Source organism: Esox lucius, chromosome 13 (assembly GCF_011004845.1).
Source record: "Esox lucius isolate fEsoLuc1 chromosome 13, fEsoLuc1.pri, whole genome shotgun sequence".
NCBI lineage: Eukaryota > Metazoa > Chordata > Actinopteri > Esociformes > Esocidae > Esox > Esox lucius.
The window spans coordinates 24,509,713-24,526,843 of record NC_047581.1 but is presented as its reverse complement, the minus strand read 5'-3'; the positions used below and the strand labels follow the sequence as shown (position 1 = coordinate 24,526,843).

At 41.9% G+C, this 17,131-nt stretch overlaps 1 protein-coding gene across 3 annotated transcripts; it reads right to left on the bottom strand.

The window, feature by feature from the left end:
- Positions 1-51: 51 nt before the first annotated feature.
- cds2 (CDP-diacylglycerol synthase (phosphatidate cytidylyltransferase) 2) lies at positions 52-15,384 on the bottom strand. Of its 3 annotated transcripts, XM_010876628.4 has the most exons (13): positions 15,101-15,384; positions 11,887-12,029; positions 10,442-10,538; positions 9,836-9,933; positions 8,694-8,833; positions 7,870-7,928; positions 7,098-7,180; positions 6,444-6,531; positions 6,248-6,316; positions 6,008-6,160; positions 5,674-5,793; positions 4,885-4,988; positions 52-4,655 (listed from the first exon to the last, which is right to left on the bottom strand). In XM_010876628.4, exons 1-13 carry the CDS (start codon positions 15,164-15,166, stop codon positions 4,532-4,534), a joined length of 1,344 nt encoding a protein of 447 aa, XP_010874930.1. In that variant the 5' UTR covers positions 15,167-15,384; the 3' UTR covers positions 52-4,531. The 3 variants fall into 3 exon arrangements, with proteins under 3 accessions (XP_010874930.1, XP_012992253.1, XP_019907918.1); XM_013136799.3 differs by lacking the exons at positions 11,887-12,029; positions 15,101-15,384 and having other exon boundaries at positions 10,032-10,538; XM_020052359.2 differs by lacking the exons at positions 11,887-12,029; positions 15,101-15,384 and having other exon boundaries at positions 9,836-10,239; positions 10,442-10,509.
- Between the last annotated feature and the right edge of the window lie 1,747 nt (positions 15,385-17,131).

The window sequence follows — 17,131 nt, the reverse complement described above, 5'->3', positions numbered from 1 at the left end:
GAACAGGGAAGTTCAGAGATACATGGAGGAAGAACACACACAGATAGCACATTAATTATTTTATTTTAATGTCGTCTAATATATGAACAGGGTATTTACTGAAAGGCAAAGCATATTTTCTAGCATTATCAAAAATGTACAACTTCAAAGGGTATCTGAAATCAAATACAATTTAAAACAAACCATTGCACAATATACACTAATGAACATAGAAAACAAAGTATCAATATCTCCTGAATAAAATACAGTTTAACACAAATCATTGCACAATACACCATGATAAACATAGAAATCATAAAACATCAATATTTATTGTAGCAAGAGAAGCCACTAGTCCCACAGGAGGAGCAAGAAAGAAAACAGATCTCCATGCAACCCATGACCTGGTTAGCTTGAAAAGCTAGTCATAGGTCAACAAATACTGAAATATAATTCTGTCATAGGAAATTGCCCAATGGGACTGTATGATGTAAGCCTCAGGCAAAGCCTGTTATAGGAAAAAGCAATATAAGTAGTCGCTTATGGCCCACAGCCACTAGGGGGCCTTCAACCAATCAGAGAGGGCCCCAAATCTAATTAAGCTTAGGTCCCCCAAAAGGCTAGAGCTGGCACTGGCCTTAGGAATTATGTCTGGTAAATATGACTAACCTATTGTTGTGGGAAATATTCAATAATTTTAGAGTTGTCATGATCTCTATGACATCCCTGTGAACAGTTAGGAGTTAGAATGTATTGAACAGCAGTGATATAGAAAGAAATCATTTGATGTGCAATCCTGGCAGAGGCTTAAGAAACAAATGTTTTTTAGCCTTTAGCTCCTTCTAGTGGCTGCTATCCCGAATACTGACACGTATCTGGCACAAAACTGTTTGTATCACCAATGTCACCAAGTCCAAACAAAATGTACACAATCATTGACAGCCAATATTTCTTCTTTGCTTCTGACATAACATTGATCAACGGCACTCTCAACTACTCGTGTGATATCGCAACGGGTTCCATCTCATGAACGCAGCACACAGATAGCACATTGTAGAACAGACACAGCCAATTTCTGGAAATACAGAACTATTTAATGCACCAGATACCACAGCAATTAGAGGAAACATACCACACACACTTGAACAAAGACTCTGCAACAGGGCTTGAATATTCCTTTAAAAATAAGTTTACAGTCATTTACAAAACAAAATAATATAGATTATGCAATAATAATTCCTAGGATTGGTATAATAATATAAACAAAAGAGGTAAGTTTAATAACCGGACGGTATCCATATCAACAGAGTAAAGACACGATGGGGAAGACAAGGCCTCTATCTACTGTGTTTATGGAAGTAGATATTTCAAGGAACTTAACTATGTGGTTTTTGGACCGTACAAATATCTTCATCTGTTATGTCCTTTCAGATCAACGGAGATACGTTGATGGGACGGCTGATGCATAGCACCATAGATGGCTAATTAACAGGTTCTCCAGTAACTATAACTAGGGATTGATATTTCACATCCTTTGATACACTTACACTGATATTGTACATTCCTTGTATTCTGCCATCCAAGAAATGCGTGAGCTATGATAAAAAAAAAAACATTACTGACAAGATCCAGGTGCATGAGGTTTGGATCAGTAAAATAAGACTTCACAACCTCCAGAAATTATGTATTGGTCCAAGGATGGCAGAGAATTATTGAAATCCATTGTGTCCAATCCTGAGGTACTGTACATTTAGCGGATCAATGGATGATGGAGGTGATCGACTGCAATGTCAGTCAGTGTTGGGCTGTACTGTAGCGTTTGTGATTGGGCAGAGTAAGAGGTGACCGTTTGTGCAATATTATGTGAGTGTTGGGCGGTATGTGATCAGGCACAGAAGGCTGAAATCATCTGTATGTGGGTCAGCCCCAGCCTGCCACAGGCCCATCTCTTTAATTAAACATACTTATAGATAGCTGAGCCTCTGGGGCTTGAGGCTGATGTAGGACGACCTCTTTCCTGTCGATGTAATGTATGCACTAGAATCTGAAGAGGTATCTGATCCTAGATCAGAAAGCACTAACACCCTCGACCCTGATGTCCTAACACAATGGCATTTCCACACACTCAGAAAGGCCTTTAGAAATGAAAACGATGACACAACATAACAGAGGAGAATGGTTTGACTTTTTATGTTTGATGTGATCCAAGTCTGTTGGTGTCACTAGGGCAACACAGATTACCTATACCAAGAGCATCAAAACATAGCTTTGAAAAAGCATCTATTCCCAGTGCCACACGTTAGACGAACCTGTGATGGGACAGCAGTATCACTACAGACTGTTCACCACCAGAAAGGGGCGTATACCAAAAAGCACTGAGAGCCTGGTCACGGCCCAGATGACAACCTTTTACCTTTATAATGCCATACTTCTGCCCAGGGGCCATGCTTGTCTGGGGAATAGGGTGGTATTTGGGTCCCAATCCCACTCCAGTGTTTGCTGTCTATCCAGTTGTAGTAGTATGGTCTGGAGGGATCCCTAATCTCCACTACTAGCTTTGGATAGACTGCTTGATCCCTTCACCTCACTGCCCTTGTGCTTCCCAAGCAACACTTTATAACAGTCAAAACAAATGGGCATCTGCCTATTAGCAGGGCTTAAAAACATTATACCAGCAGGACAAGAAACTGAGCAGCCCAGCTGCCATTTGTTATCATCTAACCATTATTGGATTACAATGTAAACAACATGAATGAATGGTGTCCCATCTCACTCATTCATATGTGAACCTCAAAAGTGGTCATAAGGTGGCTGGAGCCTTAAATAGAAAATGGCATATACCATTGCCAAAAGTATTGGCACCCTTGCACTTTAATGAAACAATGCACAAATTAATCTAGAAAACTGTTGAAATTCTAAAATCTTTAGGTATTCAGATGTATTTCTTTGGTTTGCAGTTGAAAAAAACTCAAATCTGGATAATTAACTAAATCTTAGCTTATTTCACAAAGAGATCCTAAAATGTTCCAGACAATATTATTGGCACCTTCTAGAACTAGTTAGAAATAATTTGATTTCAAGCAGCTAATTCCCCTTTACATTTTAAATGAACAATCATTTAGCTATAGGAAGCACTTGATTGCAGTTGTTGTTTTTTTTATCAATACTGGCTTCAATAAAGTTGTCAAAGCAATTTATGCAAATTTTCTGATTTAAAAGGATTTTAATAAAATAATCTGAATCAAAAACACAATTTTGTAATATTTACAGTGAAGTAAAGAATTGTGGAAAGATGTGGAATCAAGTCCCACACATTTATGGGAGAAAAATAGTTATTTGAAGGAAGTGCATAGGTGCCAATATTTTTGGCAACTACTGCCTTGTATAGCAGATATAGAGATCATAACTGAAAACTGATAACAGAACTTGACTGGCAAATTAACAACCCAAAAGACCATGGATAAAACACAGATAAACACTGAAAAGTTTTATACCAATACCTTACACTTAGTTGAACTCCTAAATGGTGTCAAATATATTGTGAAAATCATACCATTCTTTTTATATTATACATTTTTTGACATTTTATAATGTGTATTCTATTGATTTCAAGCAAACAGTTTTACCCTAGAACCTCCATTCTGTTACCGACAAATGACACATTCTATAATCCTGTGAAATCTTTAGTGGTGTTTTGCTCCAAATTTAGACAATCCACTTCCTCAAATGATTCTACCCCCACATGACTCCACGTACACTGATCTGCGGGAGAAGCACTGGGTCTACAATGGCACCATATTTCTACACAGTGCATTACTGTCTATTGTCCACGAGGGAAGTGTCATTTGGGACTAAAGCATGGTAAGACGAACAGTGGCAAACACACGAGCAGCAGGACACGTGCCAATAGCAAATTGAATCTCTACAGGGTAACAAGGCACATTGACAACACAATACAGGCATATAAGGGAAGACACCAATGTAAAAAACAATAACACCAATATGAATAATATTATTATAAAATAATAATAATAATAATAAATACAAACAACTATTACAATGAATTAAGCTAATTAAACCAAATGTGGCCCAGAGGATGAGGGAGGGAGACCCAGTGGGAGTATTATACAGAGCAGTGCATGAAAACACAAATAAAAAAAAATTACAATATAAAATATTCCCACACATTCTAGCTACTGAATACGATGTAGACCAGTGGAAATGTACACCTCATTGTACAGTTAAAGTGACATTTCTGTGTAACAGATACCATGGCTGACATGGCAACAGAAACAGCTGCAGAAACTCACTGACAGGTCAGGAACACTGACAACGGAAAATCATTTTTAGGACACACGACACTTTCTGTCATCCTGTATACCCGCACATTCGATCTTACAGACACACACAGGGAATGGAATTTTCTCACACGTCTTCGAGCTCACAAAACGGGGCTACACATCTTCTGCCACACCTCCAGGGCTTCCTGGTGCCAGGGGGCTGCCCAACTCTGTTTCCCCGGTAGGGTGACCTGGCTCTGGGGCCACGAGACCTAGGCTGCTTCCTCCAGCAGACCCCTCTCTGTAAGATGAGTCTTGAGGGAGTTGAAGATGTGAAGCTGCTGGTCAAGGCGCAGGGCGAGGAGCTGCTGGATCACTTTGGCAGGGTTTGGACCCCTAAAAATGGAGACAGACAGACAACGATGATCATACTAAGGGTGACATTCTGACAGCGCCTCCACAACATTAGTTAGTAAAATCTGATGAGTAAGGTGGAACCTTGCATCGGTTTGTGTCCACAGAAACACAAGATTATAAAACGAAGTATGCACACTCAGTCACAATCTCTAACCACTTCAGGGTGTTGCTCTCAGCAAGTAAAGGACAACGCATTTTGGCTGGTTACCTAATGAAGCTGGCGATGTACACGTTGACAAACGTGGCCATCAGGTACTGGCAGTCGAAGCGGTCCATGATTCCTCCATGACCGGGGATGGTGTTGGCAAAGTCCTGGAGGGAGAGGAAGTCAGAGGGCCATGATGACATCAGAGCAATTTCATGCAAAAGAGGATACCATTTAAAACTTCCCCTCCAACTTCATCAGAACAGGCATTAACAGCTGGAGAGAAAGCACAGAGTATGGAGTATGTGGCTAGATTTAATGAGTCCAACAAGACCTTGTCTGGCCACATCCCATTATAACCTGGATCATGCGCCGCACAAAACTGAAGGATCACTTAGTCCTAGTGACTGCACCGGGCACGGGGATGAGTCTCTTCCCACCCACCTTAGTCCTAGTGACTGCACCGGGCACGGGGATGAGTCTCTTCCCACCCACCTTAGTCCTAGTGACTGCACCGGGCACAGGGATGAGTCTCTTCCCACCCACCTTAGTCCTAGTGACTGCACCGGGCACGGGGATGAGTCTCTTCCCACCCACCTTAGTCCTAGTGACTGCACTGGGCACGGGGATGAGTCTCTTCCCACCCACCTTAGTCCTAGTGACTGCACCGGGCACGGGGATGAGTCTCTTCCCACCCACCTTAGTCCTAGTGACTGCACCGGGCACGGGGATGAGTCTCTTCCCACCCACCTTAGTCCTAGTGACCGCACCGGGCACGGGGATGAGTCTCTTCCCACCCACCTTAGTTCTAGTGACCACACTGAGCCCAGGGATTAGTCTCTTTCCACCCACCTTGATCTTAAAGGCCCTCTTGAAGCCACTGGCAAAGAAACCCCCAAACGGTCCCATAATGGAGGCAAAGGCCGACAGGGCAATGCTGTGGATCTGGAACGGGTAGAGTCGCACTGTGGGCTGTAGGGAGAGAGGGAGAGTTCGATATAGGTAGAGAAAGAGCAAGAAAAGTAGGAGAGGGAGAGAAGATTTAAACAATGTATATAACCTTGAGTAAGAGGACAGGGTCTGCTCAAACAGGAGAAAACAGGGCATCTACAGGATATTGAACCAGCAATTTAAAAAGACATAATCGACGGACGGACGCACAGAAAGACAGACAGGCTGGACTCACCCATCCAGTAAGGGACTGGAGGGCAGCAGGCAGGGCATAGTCCTGCAGCTGGAACAGGTCAGAGGGCTCACAGTCCACTTCAAAACTGTTGTGGTCACTGTTGAACTCCACCGGACACACAAAGAAGCTGTAGCCTGACATCACATAGGACAACTGGGGAGAGAGAGCAGAGAATCACATTATCACCTGTGGGGAATTCAAAAAGAAATCTGCACTTAATTATGACGAGTCATGCCTTACCAGGATCCCAAACACAACAGTGGAGAAAAATCCACCGATGAAGCCTTCCCAGGTCTTCTTAGGAGACAGCTAAGGAGATCATGATCAGAGAATTACTTTTGGGTGTGCTACCAATGTTAGCCCTTGTACCAAAAATTGTAATAATCATTTTGAAACTTCAGAAAATGCACCCCAGAGGGGTAACAGTCTCGCTAACCTTAATGAGTGGCGTACGACCGAAGAAGAAGCCGAACATATAGGCCATGATGTCATTGCAGATAACACAGGAGATGGGCACAATAAACCTACACAGAGAAGCAGAGAGCAACCGGTCTCAACACCCGGGCTGTACTCAGTGTCACAGATAATAACACTCAGCTCAGTTGGCAACATATCCACCTGTACTGTGCACTCCTGAAGAAGCCCTGGAAGGAATGTTAGACCTCATGCTCCACTTTCAGTGCTGTAGCTTCACCCAAACATTTTTGTTCCCTCAAAGCTCCATTTCTGAGCTTTTTTTTTTTTTTCTTCTGTTTTGCTATCTAAATGTTTATACTCCCTAACACACTCATTTCCATGACTTGGTTGTGGCGCAGGCCAGAAGAACATAAGCTAACACTGCTGTTAGAGTGTGCACACTCCAAACGTGACAGATTAGAAACACTGCTGACCACAGCCCACTGGGTTCTGGTCAAAACGAGGACACTACATAGGGGAGCAAATTCCATATGAAATAGTCAACCTTTTAGGACGTACAAACTGTCTGATTACATTTGCCTTCCGTACAGTGGTAGTCAGACATGATTAGCATGGATGTTTACGAAATTATAGTCCTCGGTATGTTATGGGCCGTGTGAGTGAAATTCCGTACCAGATCATTCCCTCAAACAGGTTGTGGATGATGAGGTGAGACTGGGTCACCACGATCAGCAGAGTGACATGAGTCCAGCCAAACTGACAGGAAGAACAAGAGAGAAACACAGAATTACTTAGAGGTCCAATCTTTGCTTATATCTTAATGTCAATAACCTGGGTGGCATTTGGCACAGAGCAATCCTTCCTCATGAACGGGTCTTCGTTTCCCAGTGTTCTTTGCAACAACACACATCCTAAAACCCCAGAATTTAAAATCTGTACCTTGAAGGCAGTCCTGCTGTGTTTTCCCCCTGTAATAACGTGATATTCTGCTATCATGATGTCAGGGTTTCGACCTGGGACTTCAGGCGGAGACACCAGGTGGTGGTATTAATGATCAGTTGGAACAGGAAGAAACAGCTGTGCTCCTGACCTTGTAAGGTATGATTTGAATACCTCTGTAGTGTGTGACGTCATTCCAGGCCACTACGCTGAGTTCAAAGAGCTCTGCTGCAGGATGTTCAGAGACCTGAGCCTCTCAACCTTACAGATGTGTTACTGTGAGTTTCCCTGCAGCGCTCAGCTCTGTCAATGCCTTACATGGTCAATCCAGAGCATCTAGCTGTGTGTGTGTGTGTGTGTCTCAGCAGGCACAGGACAGACGGGACTCCCAGGCCTCTATCAGAGTGGACTCACACCACTCTGGGGGGGGAGGGGGGTGTCTATGTTTTTGGCTCTGCCAAGGTGCCATCAATACAGAAGCGCACTATGATTTACCCATAACTCACCATGTAGAACTGCAGGCGGTAGTGTTTCTTCACCAGGCTCAGCACAAACATGCAGAAACCTGCGCCACACACACACACAGAACAATGAACATACATTTAGGGTTTTATTCCTGGTACTTAACCATTTACATGATCTCATTGCAAACTAAACCAGCCACTCCACGTGCTTCCCGACACGGAGTACCTGACACATAACATGAACGTTGCCTTGAGTATGTAAGATTCCAAGATTCGAAAGAAATTCCATGTTTATTGAATCAACCCAATTCGATCAAGCAGTCAGGCCAGTGTGACTATAATGTAGTTAGGGTGAATGGGACAGCTTTAAATCTCTTCACTCACATTCACGTTCTGTAGGTTTCATCAAACAACCACAGCACAACAGACTCCACTTCTATATTATCAGGCACTGGAAAGATGCCCATATTATCTTAAAGGCCCCCAAGTAAACAACCTGGACACGTTCTTAAAAGTGGCCTAGCCAAGAGGCATGACTCCGGGATGAACAGGTATTTACTTTAGGCTGAGCAGAGGTGTGATGATAGTCAAATGGAGCCAACGTTAGTGCGGGCTGCCATCACCACATCCTGCTCCAGCGACTGACACAAAGAAAGGGAGCTGGCAAGCAGGGCCCATTAGAGGCTCCCTCTGAAATGCTGATCATTTAAAAAAATATATGGATTTGCTGTCTGTTTCTTTTTCTCCACTCTCTCTCCCTTACAAATGGTGTCATGACAGCTGATTCCAAATGTGTTGTCCGGCCAGACAAGCCAGTGATGATGAAGGGAAAACTAGAGGGAAAGGACCTAGTTAGGCAGCCTCACCAGTGAGGTACAGGGTGAAGGAGATGAGACGATGGTATTTGCTCAGGATGCGTAGAGGCTCCTCCCTCTGCACCAGATTAGAGAAGTAGTCGGTCACCGTCTCTCCGTAGAAGAAGTAGTTCACACACAGAAGGAAGTACCTGAGTCGAGAAACGCAAGCGGCAGGCAGGGTGGGGGGGGGTCAGAACTGCTACAACACAGTCCCCAGGCCAACTGCACCATGCAGCTACAGAGGCAGGCTGGACAATCACTATCAATACACTGGAAACTATCAATTCACGGTGAACTACGAAAGTGTGTGACTGAAGCCTTTAAGGAACATTCTGGGTCTTGTACAATACAAAGGAGAAAAAAAAGAGCTTAAAATCAGCACTTTGGGCTGATGTTTACAATACAGTGAAATGTGACGGGCAGGAACTCGCTGAGCTGTCATACAACTACTACTACTACTACTACAGGTGTTTTGCAAAAGACTAGCTACACCTACATTTCTACCTACACACAATTTGGCTGTTGTTGTAACATAATATAGTCTCTACCTGTTGATTGACTTAGTAAGCTAGGGGGTCTCCAAATGTCAATGTCTACTGGCAGCTCGCAGGGCATTTATGAGCATTCTGAAGGTATGTGTTTATACACTTTCCATTGATGTGTCATAAACAACTCTCACAAGTCCCAGATACTATGTAATCAACATAACAATGACATCAATCCAACGGGGTTTACCTGTTTTGGGCTTAAATAGCCAAACCTAATGATAACTGGCAATTTATTTCCTGCTTGTTGCTCAGGTCTGTCTGCGTGTTGCCTGTGCTTATGTCACCCATATATAATTAATAACCAAGCTCTGGGTGGAAATACCTTCCAGACCAAAACAAACCACAAAAAACCCTCTTATGAGGACATGGCCTCAGAACTCATATGCACCAATGACCTAGAGAAATGACCATGAACGCTGAAGATCCCTAACCCAGGTAAACACAGTGTGGGAAAATCACCAAAATCAACCAACCTTTTGGAATTCTGGAATGAAATAAAACATGCAGAACATTAACTTTGACACACCATGCGACGGGTAGTTACAGTACAATGACTCCCATAAAAAGCGTCAGACACAATGCGCGCGTAAGCGTACGCCTCACCAGCTCAGTGTTCTGAACCAGGGCAGGTGGTAGGAATGGTACACGCTGTAGCCGATGTGGATGATCTCCTGGAAGCATTTGATCTGAACACAGAGCACCTGGAACACAGATAGGGCACTATTACTGGTAATGTACATAACTGAAACGACTGAGATATGCCACTGACTGTCTGGGTGGTGATATATTCCCAACCTACCAGACATGACAACTGCATCTGGTCTGTCTCTGTGATTCCTTGTTGCTGAATACTATCCCTTTAAAATACACACTGTGTGCTGTGACTCAGAAAAACCTGGTTCTCTAGCTCCTGTCTGGATGTGACAGCATGCTTTCGACCCCCAGCAAGTAGTCAGGCCACCAGACCAGAGAAGAGCCTGCCATTTCCACTCAGCTACACTCTGAGCCTGAGTTCATTAAGGACAGGCAGACAGACAGGCAGGCAGGCAGGCAGACAATTAAACAATCCAATCTGTAACATATCATTCAACTTTGGTCAACAATACACCTTTATTCCACGGCCTATCCTAACCCTAAAATGGAGGAAGGGGTTAGGGAGATATACAGGAGGCTTAAGAGAGGAACAAGGGGGAGGAAAAGGTCACTCACAATCATCATGAGCACCATAGGGCCCAGGTAGATGATAATGAAGAAGAAGATAATCATGGCCAGAGTCAGGATCCCTCGCACCCACCAGTTCTTCCACCTGAGAACCACACACACACAGCCTTTAAATACTTACTCAAGAAGACTCATATTTATTAGCTGCCAATGGTAGTTATGACATGTATTGACTCAGAAGGGTGAATATGTATCTAATCAAAGCATATTGTTTATTTATTTTTCTTTCTTTCCAAAAAAGGCGAAAAGGAAGGTTTTGAGTGAGGGTTAAAAGAAGGGAAGGTTTAAAATTAAGAGACCACTGCAAATTGACCGCGGTTCCTCACTCAAAACTTTCCTTTTCAACTTTTTTGGAAAAGGTGCAGTGGTCTATAATATACAGCTCCGGAAAAATTTATGTGAAAAAGTCCAAGGAGGATTTCTTGGAAATCCAGTGGCAAAGCAATGCTTGCAGACAGTTCTTTGTTTACAGGCTTCTTACCCTTGTCATCATACTGAATGCTGAATCGAAAATGATGTGAAAGACAGTGGTGTCTCTTCATATTTGCTTCTCTCTGTCTAGCTAGCATTCACCATTGGCACGTTGGAGCGGAGAGAATATTTGTATAAAGTTTTGCCTTCTCTTCATGGGGCCAGGAAGTCCACGGGTCCTTGAAAAGTCTTAAATTCATTTATCTAAATAAAAGGCCTTAAAAAGACCTAAATAATCTTATTTTGTCTTTTTTAAAAGGTCTTAAAAAGATTTAAGTACTGTTAGCATTGTGAAGAGTAGATGCAAAAAATTATGTGTGTTTTGTGAGCACATTTTAGCTCGCGTGCAGTGAGAAACCACGAATGCAGTGACATGATTTATCTTTGTCTCATTCTTCTACAATCACAAAAACCTGGCATTTTAAAAGGGGTGTGTAGACTTTTTATATCCACTGTAAACACTCCACTTGTAACACACTATAGCTAAGACTTGAATATGTCCTGCCCTCTTCTTCTCTTTGCACTTTTGGCTAGCAGTGAAAATGCTAACTGCATTTCATAGTACTGTACTTGTACTGTTCATTGACAATAAAGTAATCTAATCTTGCTTAAACCTGCAGATGCCCTGTCACTGCAACTCGTCCATTGGCTGTTGAAGGGGAAGGAGGTTTCCGGTCACTGTTTTGAGACATTGCTGTGGAGTAAAGTCCGTCAGACCTCAGGAGCATCAGGAGCCAACCTGACAGCCTGACTAACCTGTTCACAAACTGCTGGTCTGTATCTGTGGATCTGAATCTAGAACGTGTGGGTAGTCTGCAGCACAATAAGCATTATAGGACCAATTATTGGAAAATGACCGGCATATCGTAAATCTGCGGTTCACGTGTGCATATTGAACCATGGGGGGCAAAGGGTTTGATAGCATGCAATGTAACATTGCATCCTTTGCAGGTAGTGTTTACCTTGAGGACAGTCCAGAAAGTGCTTTGTTTAGGACTTCGGGAGTGTCGTCGGCCGTGACAGGCACCTCAGGAAGCCCAGTATCTGGCTTGGTCTCACTGTCAGATGCCCCATCCTTCTCTGCTTTCCCCTCATTCTCAGATCCCTACAGACAGAGACAGGAGTGTGAGTCAGACAATGCCACCAAAGCAAGAATTCATCTTTTTTTTTTTAGGTCAGTGAATTAAAAGATTGCTATTTTAAGCAAGCTTGTAGAGCTTTTCTGCTTTGGTGTTAAGATAATCTGTCTGGTAAATGAAGGCCTGACGGTGACTGAGTAATCAATATATTTAATGCTGTCTGACCCTTTGATAATCTCTGAAAGTGTGTTGCCATGACTGCATTAATCTGGATGACCTCTGCTTTTCCATGGCAACAAACAGCTGATATATTGTTTCATTAGGAGACAGTAAACAGTGACCCTGCTGTGTCAAACTTCTTTCAACACAACACATTGTGTAGAGCCGACACCTCTGTGAACTGCAGTGTGTGTTCACCTCTGTGAACACACTACACACCCTTTCGTGTGTGGTGTGTTTGCAATCAAGACAGAAAAACACACATAGCTGTAGCTATCAAGTTGACGGATACTCCAGCCCTGCTGGGGTTTCCATGGTGACCACCATATCCTGTCAGTCAGGATGCCCTGGTTAAAAATAGTCACCCCTTCACATACACAACACTCCTGCAACAAAAGACACACTTTTTGTGTTTCCTGTGAAGGAAGGCGTAGCACTAGTCGGTGTTCATATTGTCTTTGATGACATCATAAACAGGACACCATTTTAAGACTGTGCTATTTTTTCAACCTTACCTTTTGACCTAGGCTCCCACAGTTGACATGCATAAACACCCAAACATACTGTTGTTACTAACAAACCAGAGAGTCACATTTCCTCTGGCTATACACAATATAGGCGACATATGTTTGTATAGGCAACATGTTTGTATTCCTCTCTGTAAAATGATTTATAACAACAAATTAGTGGGCACATCACCACAGCATTTTCTCCATGGAAATGTATGTAAGTTAAAAGTTGACAGGGGGCTTCTACATGTGTGTAGGTAACTGGCAAGACCATAGAGATGGAAAGAGGTTTAGCTGTACTTTAATGGCATTTGTACAAGCACAGGCAGCACCATTAAAATATTCTCCATTGACATAGAGAATTGCATTTCCTAAAAACATCACACTTTAACCCTGGTTATTCAAACTTAACATGCAGGTTGTTTCTGTTGGGCTGTATTTCTGGTTTGTACACTAAACAAAAATATGAATCTTACAGATTAAATAAGGATATCTGTCAATTTAAATAAATATATTAGGCCCTAATCTACAGATTTCACATGACTGGGAATACGGATGTGTGTATGGAACAAATATTTTATTTCAATTCACAATACATGGAACCAACACTTTCCATGATTCGTTTGTATTTCTGTACAGTCTGTTTTCCATCCCCTGACACACTGAACATGAAACAATATGGAAACAATAGTGAAATACAGCCAAACACTGCTGTCGACCAAAGCAGACACCTTTCCCATCAGCTGGAAGTGCTTGTGTCTTACTGCAAATTAAAAGTCTGGTATGTTTGTTAATATAGTGTTCATGGGTTGGTATTGAAAAATATTACAGTAAATATAAACAAAATAAAGTATACTTAAGGTTGGGTTTATAACACTAACTTGTAGATAAAGGCAGTCTCTGATTAAGTCACTTCCAACATTTGCAGTCTTTTTATTTCAGATTCTTAGAGGCTATGGATTTCTCTAAAATTGCAGTTTGATCACACCTGATCTGCACTGGCAGCTATCGTGATCACATGACTCTTACCAGGTCCTCAGGAGGTATCAGCTTTAAGTTGGAACTCTCAGGTACATTGAAACATTGGATGAATTAAATGGCTTCCACATTACCACTATTACCACTTGTACAGCAAATCCTGATAACTGGTTTTGGGAACGCTGTCACCTGGCCACTATATCCTTTAAATACTGCACTCACTTCAAGCAACTCCTCACACCAAACAATTAACTTAACTTGAAGTCCACCCGAGAACGTTTTTGAACACGTCTCGTTCAGTGCACATTGTTTGGGAACGTGCAAACGTTCATTAGAATGCAACGCACATCGACTTAATTAGGAGGGCAGTAGCTAATAAATGAGTGGATTTTATGACAGAAACGATCAAGTATGGTTAGCTACAAATCAGCATAGGTAGGTTGTTGGTTTGGTAAGCGAGATGGCTACCTAGTTAGCTAAATATAACAATGTTTGGTTAGCTAGCAAGCAAACCAGCTAGCAAACTCTTAGTGCTAATAAGGTTTTTAGAGACGGCTGGCTAAATAACATGCACCATCAAATTAGCTATCAAAATAAAAACTATTTATTCCATCATAATTTCTGGCTAGGTTGCCCAGAAATTCCTATCCTTGTCCAGCTAACCTAACGGGTCTGTCCCATACATAGAGAAGGTTAGAAGGCTTTATTATCCAAAAGACAGTGTAAATATAAACATGGCCACTGAAGACAGGGTGGACAGATATTAGTGATAGTATACTGCCCAAGCACCCGCAGACATCACAAAAAATCTGCACAACATTTTATTTTCTATACAACACGTCCAAGACCATTTTTGCCTGCACTGTCATTAAAAGTAGCCCAATTTTCGGGAAACCACCCCTTCTGGCAACATTGAGTGATGGCATGTGCTATTTATTGTAATACAAAAAAGCTAAATATTGATTCAAATCAATATCTCAGGTAATCAAAACAGTAATTACAGCAACCCGGTTAAAGTGTCAAACCCGCACGTTTTTATTAATTTCAAAAGAATGCTTTTGATTTGATGTCATGCACATGCGCAGTTCATGGTGACTAAATTATGTCTTATTGCCTATAAGCAGAGCTAGCTAATGTCGCCAGGACTTTCTAAAGGAGAGGCACTTTCGGCCTGGCTGTATTGACACAATCATTTTTGTCTGATCCATTCTGATTACCAGGAGTAATGTCAGACCTATCAACAGCAAGTACAAAATGGCAGATGCCTTTAATGATGACATCAATGCCCTCAACCTCCATAACGGGGAGATAACTACGAAACAGAGGCGTCTTCTAACCTTCTCTATGGACCAATAACACTCTGTACTAGCAATGTAGCTGGCTAACATTACCTTGTCATCGGATTGTTGATGCTGTAGATCGTTGTCCGTCGTTCCACGGTGGCGTAGTTCTGTCATTTTTATAGTATCCCAGTTACTATAGATTACTTAATGTTACAGGGTTGTTTGGCAGTTATCTTACAACCTTGGCTTTTCTAGCTTTCTAAACAACAATACTAATGCTTCGTTCGACCGAAACGATCCTGTGGATGATGCCGTCCCTCTTTGTTGCCCCTCCCCCAGTCGTGTCACGACGTTGCTGAATGATCTGAGTGGCATTCTGTATCCGGACGTTTTTTACCTTGGCTTTGCATTGGTTGCGAAATACAAACTTGATTTTTTTTATGATTCCTTGAAAAAGTACACATTTATTTAGGAATCCCCTCTAATAACGCTTGATGACACGAGTGGAAAAATTGTGCCGTTCATTCTGTTTGTTTCGTATCCTTAATTTAAAAAATCAGTGGAAGTCATCAGAACATGTTAGCATGATTTTTTTATTTTCTATAAATCACCTAAATCAACTATATTGTGAATTTATGTTACTTTAAGGTGATAAAAAAAAAAAAGAAAAACAGTGCTGAGCAGGCCCTGAGAACATCCTGTCATAGCAGTTACCAAGTTTTTCCGGGCCAAAAAGGGGAAAGTTCTTGACTGTTCAAGTCAATATGCAGATTTAAATGCATTTTATTTGCTGAAGATGAGATATAATGCAAAACTAAAGATGCTGCAGGTCAGGCCTGGCAAAGTTGCACCACCAAATACCCAGCATCTGGTGGGGTCAATGGGTTGCCTACATCAGGCTGTTATTGCATGCAAATTATATATAGAAATACTAAACATAATGAGTACTTAAATGAAACATAATTCTAATACTTTTTAAATACTTTTAATGCCCTACAAATGTAAACAAAAAAGTGTTAAAACCATTTCGCAGTGTCAGGTAGCCAAGCAGTAAACAAATACCTTCTTTAAATCCAGAATTGGGAAGTACAAAGCCATACGAAACAAAATGCTGACTATACCAATAATTTCTTTCAACATTTGATATGTTTGTACTATTTTCAATTGAATATAGGGATAAATTATTTGCACATCATTGCATTCTGTTAATATTTGCATTTTATGCAGCGTCCAAACTCTTGGAATAAGGGTTGTACAATACATTAATATGTACAGTATTCCAGCTGAACACTGACATCATTTGAAGTGAAAATGTTTTTTGCAATTTGAATTTCTGACACTATGTGGTAGCAAAGGCCTGCAAATGTATTGAACCAAGTCCAAGTGTAGACAGGTTGGTTTGGAGGCGGGCGCCCCGGCCGCATGTGCGCCTCTCCCTTCCCAGCAGAACAGACATGTTGTTCAGCACTGTGCTGTTGTGTGACAGTGCATGGACCATCATGAATACTCAATGGAGAACCTGTCACCACAGTAAACCAGGCTGGAGCATAGAGATGTATATGACTCCTCGAAGACCTCTGTAGTGTTGAACGAGGTAAATCAATCAGTTGCAATGAATGTATGCAGGACTTTGCTTCAATCTATCTCTCCCTCGGGTGCTCTGTATGGTACATATCCATCCTCTAGCTGCTTCCCAGTTATTGTGACTTACCATTCAATTAATAAGATCTACCGAGTTGTCAGTGTGCTACATTTTTTATTTTTACATAATTATTATCTAATAGAAAATGTAAAAAAAAATTCAGCACAGAGTTACTAAGAATATTTCCATAAAATGTTACTGTTTGTTATCTTATACCTTATATTTTTAAATAGTCATACATTTCATGTAATTACACTCACTGCCTGGATTAGGACTGCATTGTCGTGTCTGAAATGTCGTTACACATAACCAAGTTGCTGCCAATGTGGTACTGACTGTGCCCAGTCATGCTATATTGCGTATGCATGAGGCAGGGTCCCCCCCGCCCCAGCCCGACACAGTGCAGTGTTGCTGTACTGCATGTCAAAGTGGCAGAATTGAGCTGTGGCTCCTCAAGAGTTCCAACACAACTGCTGGGCTCTGGGACATCTGCAATG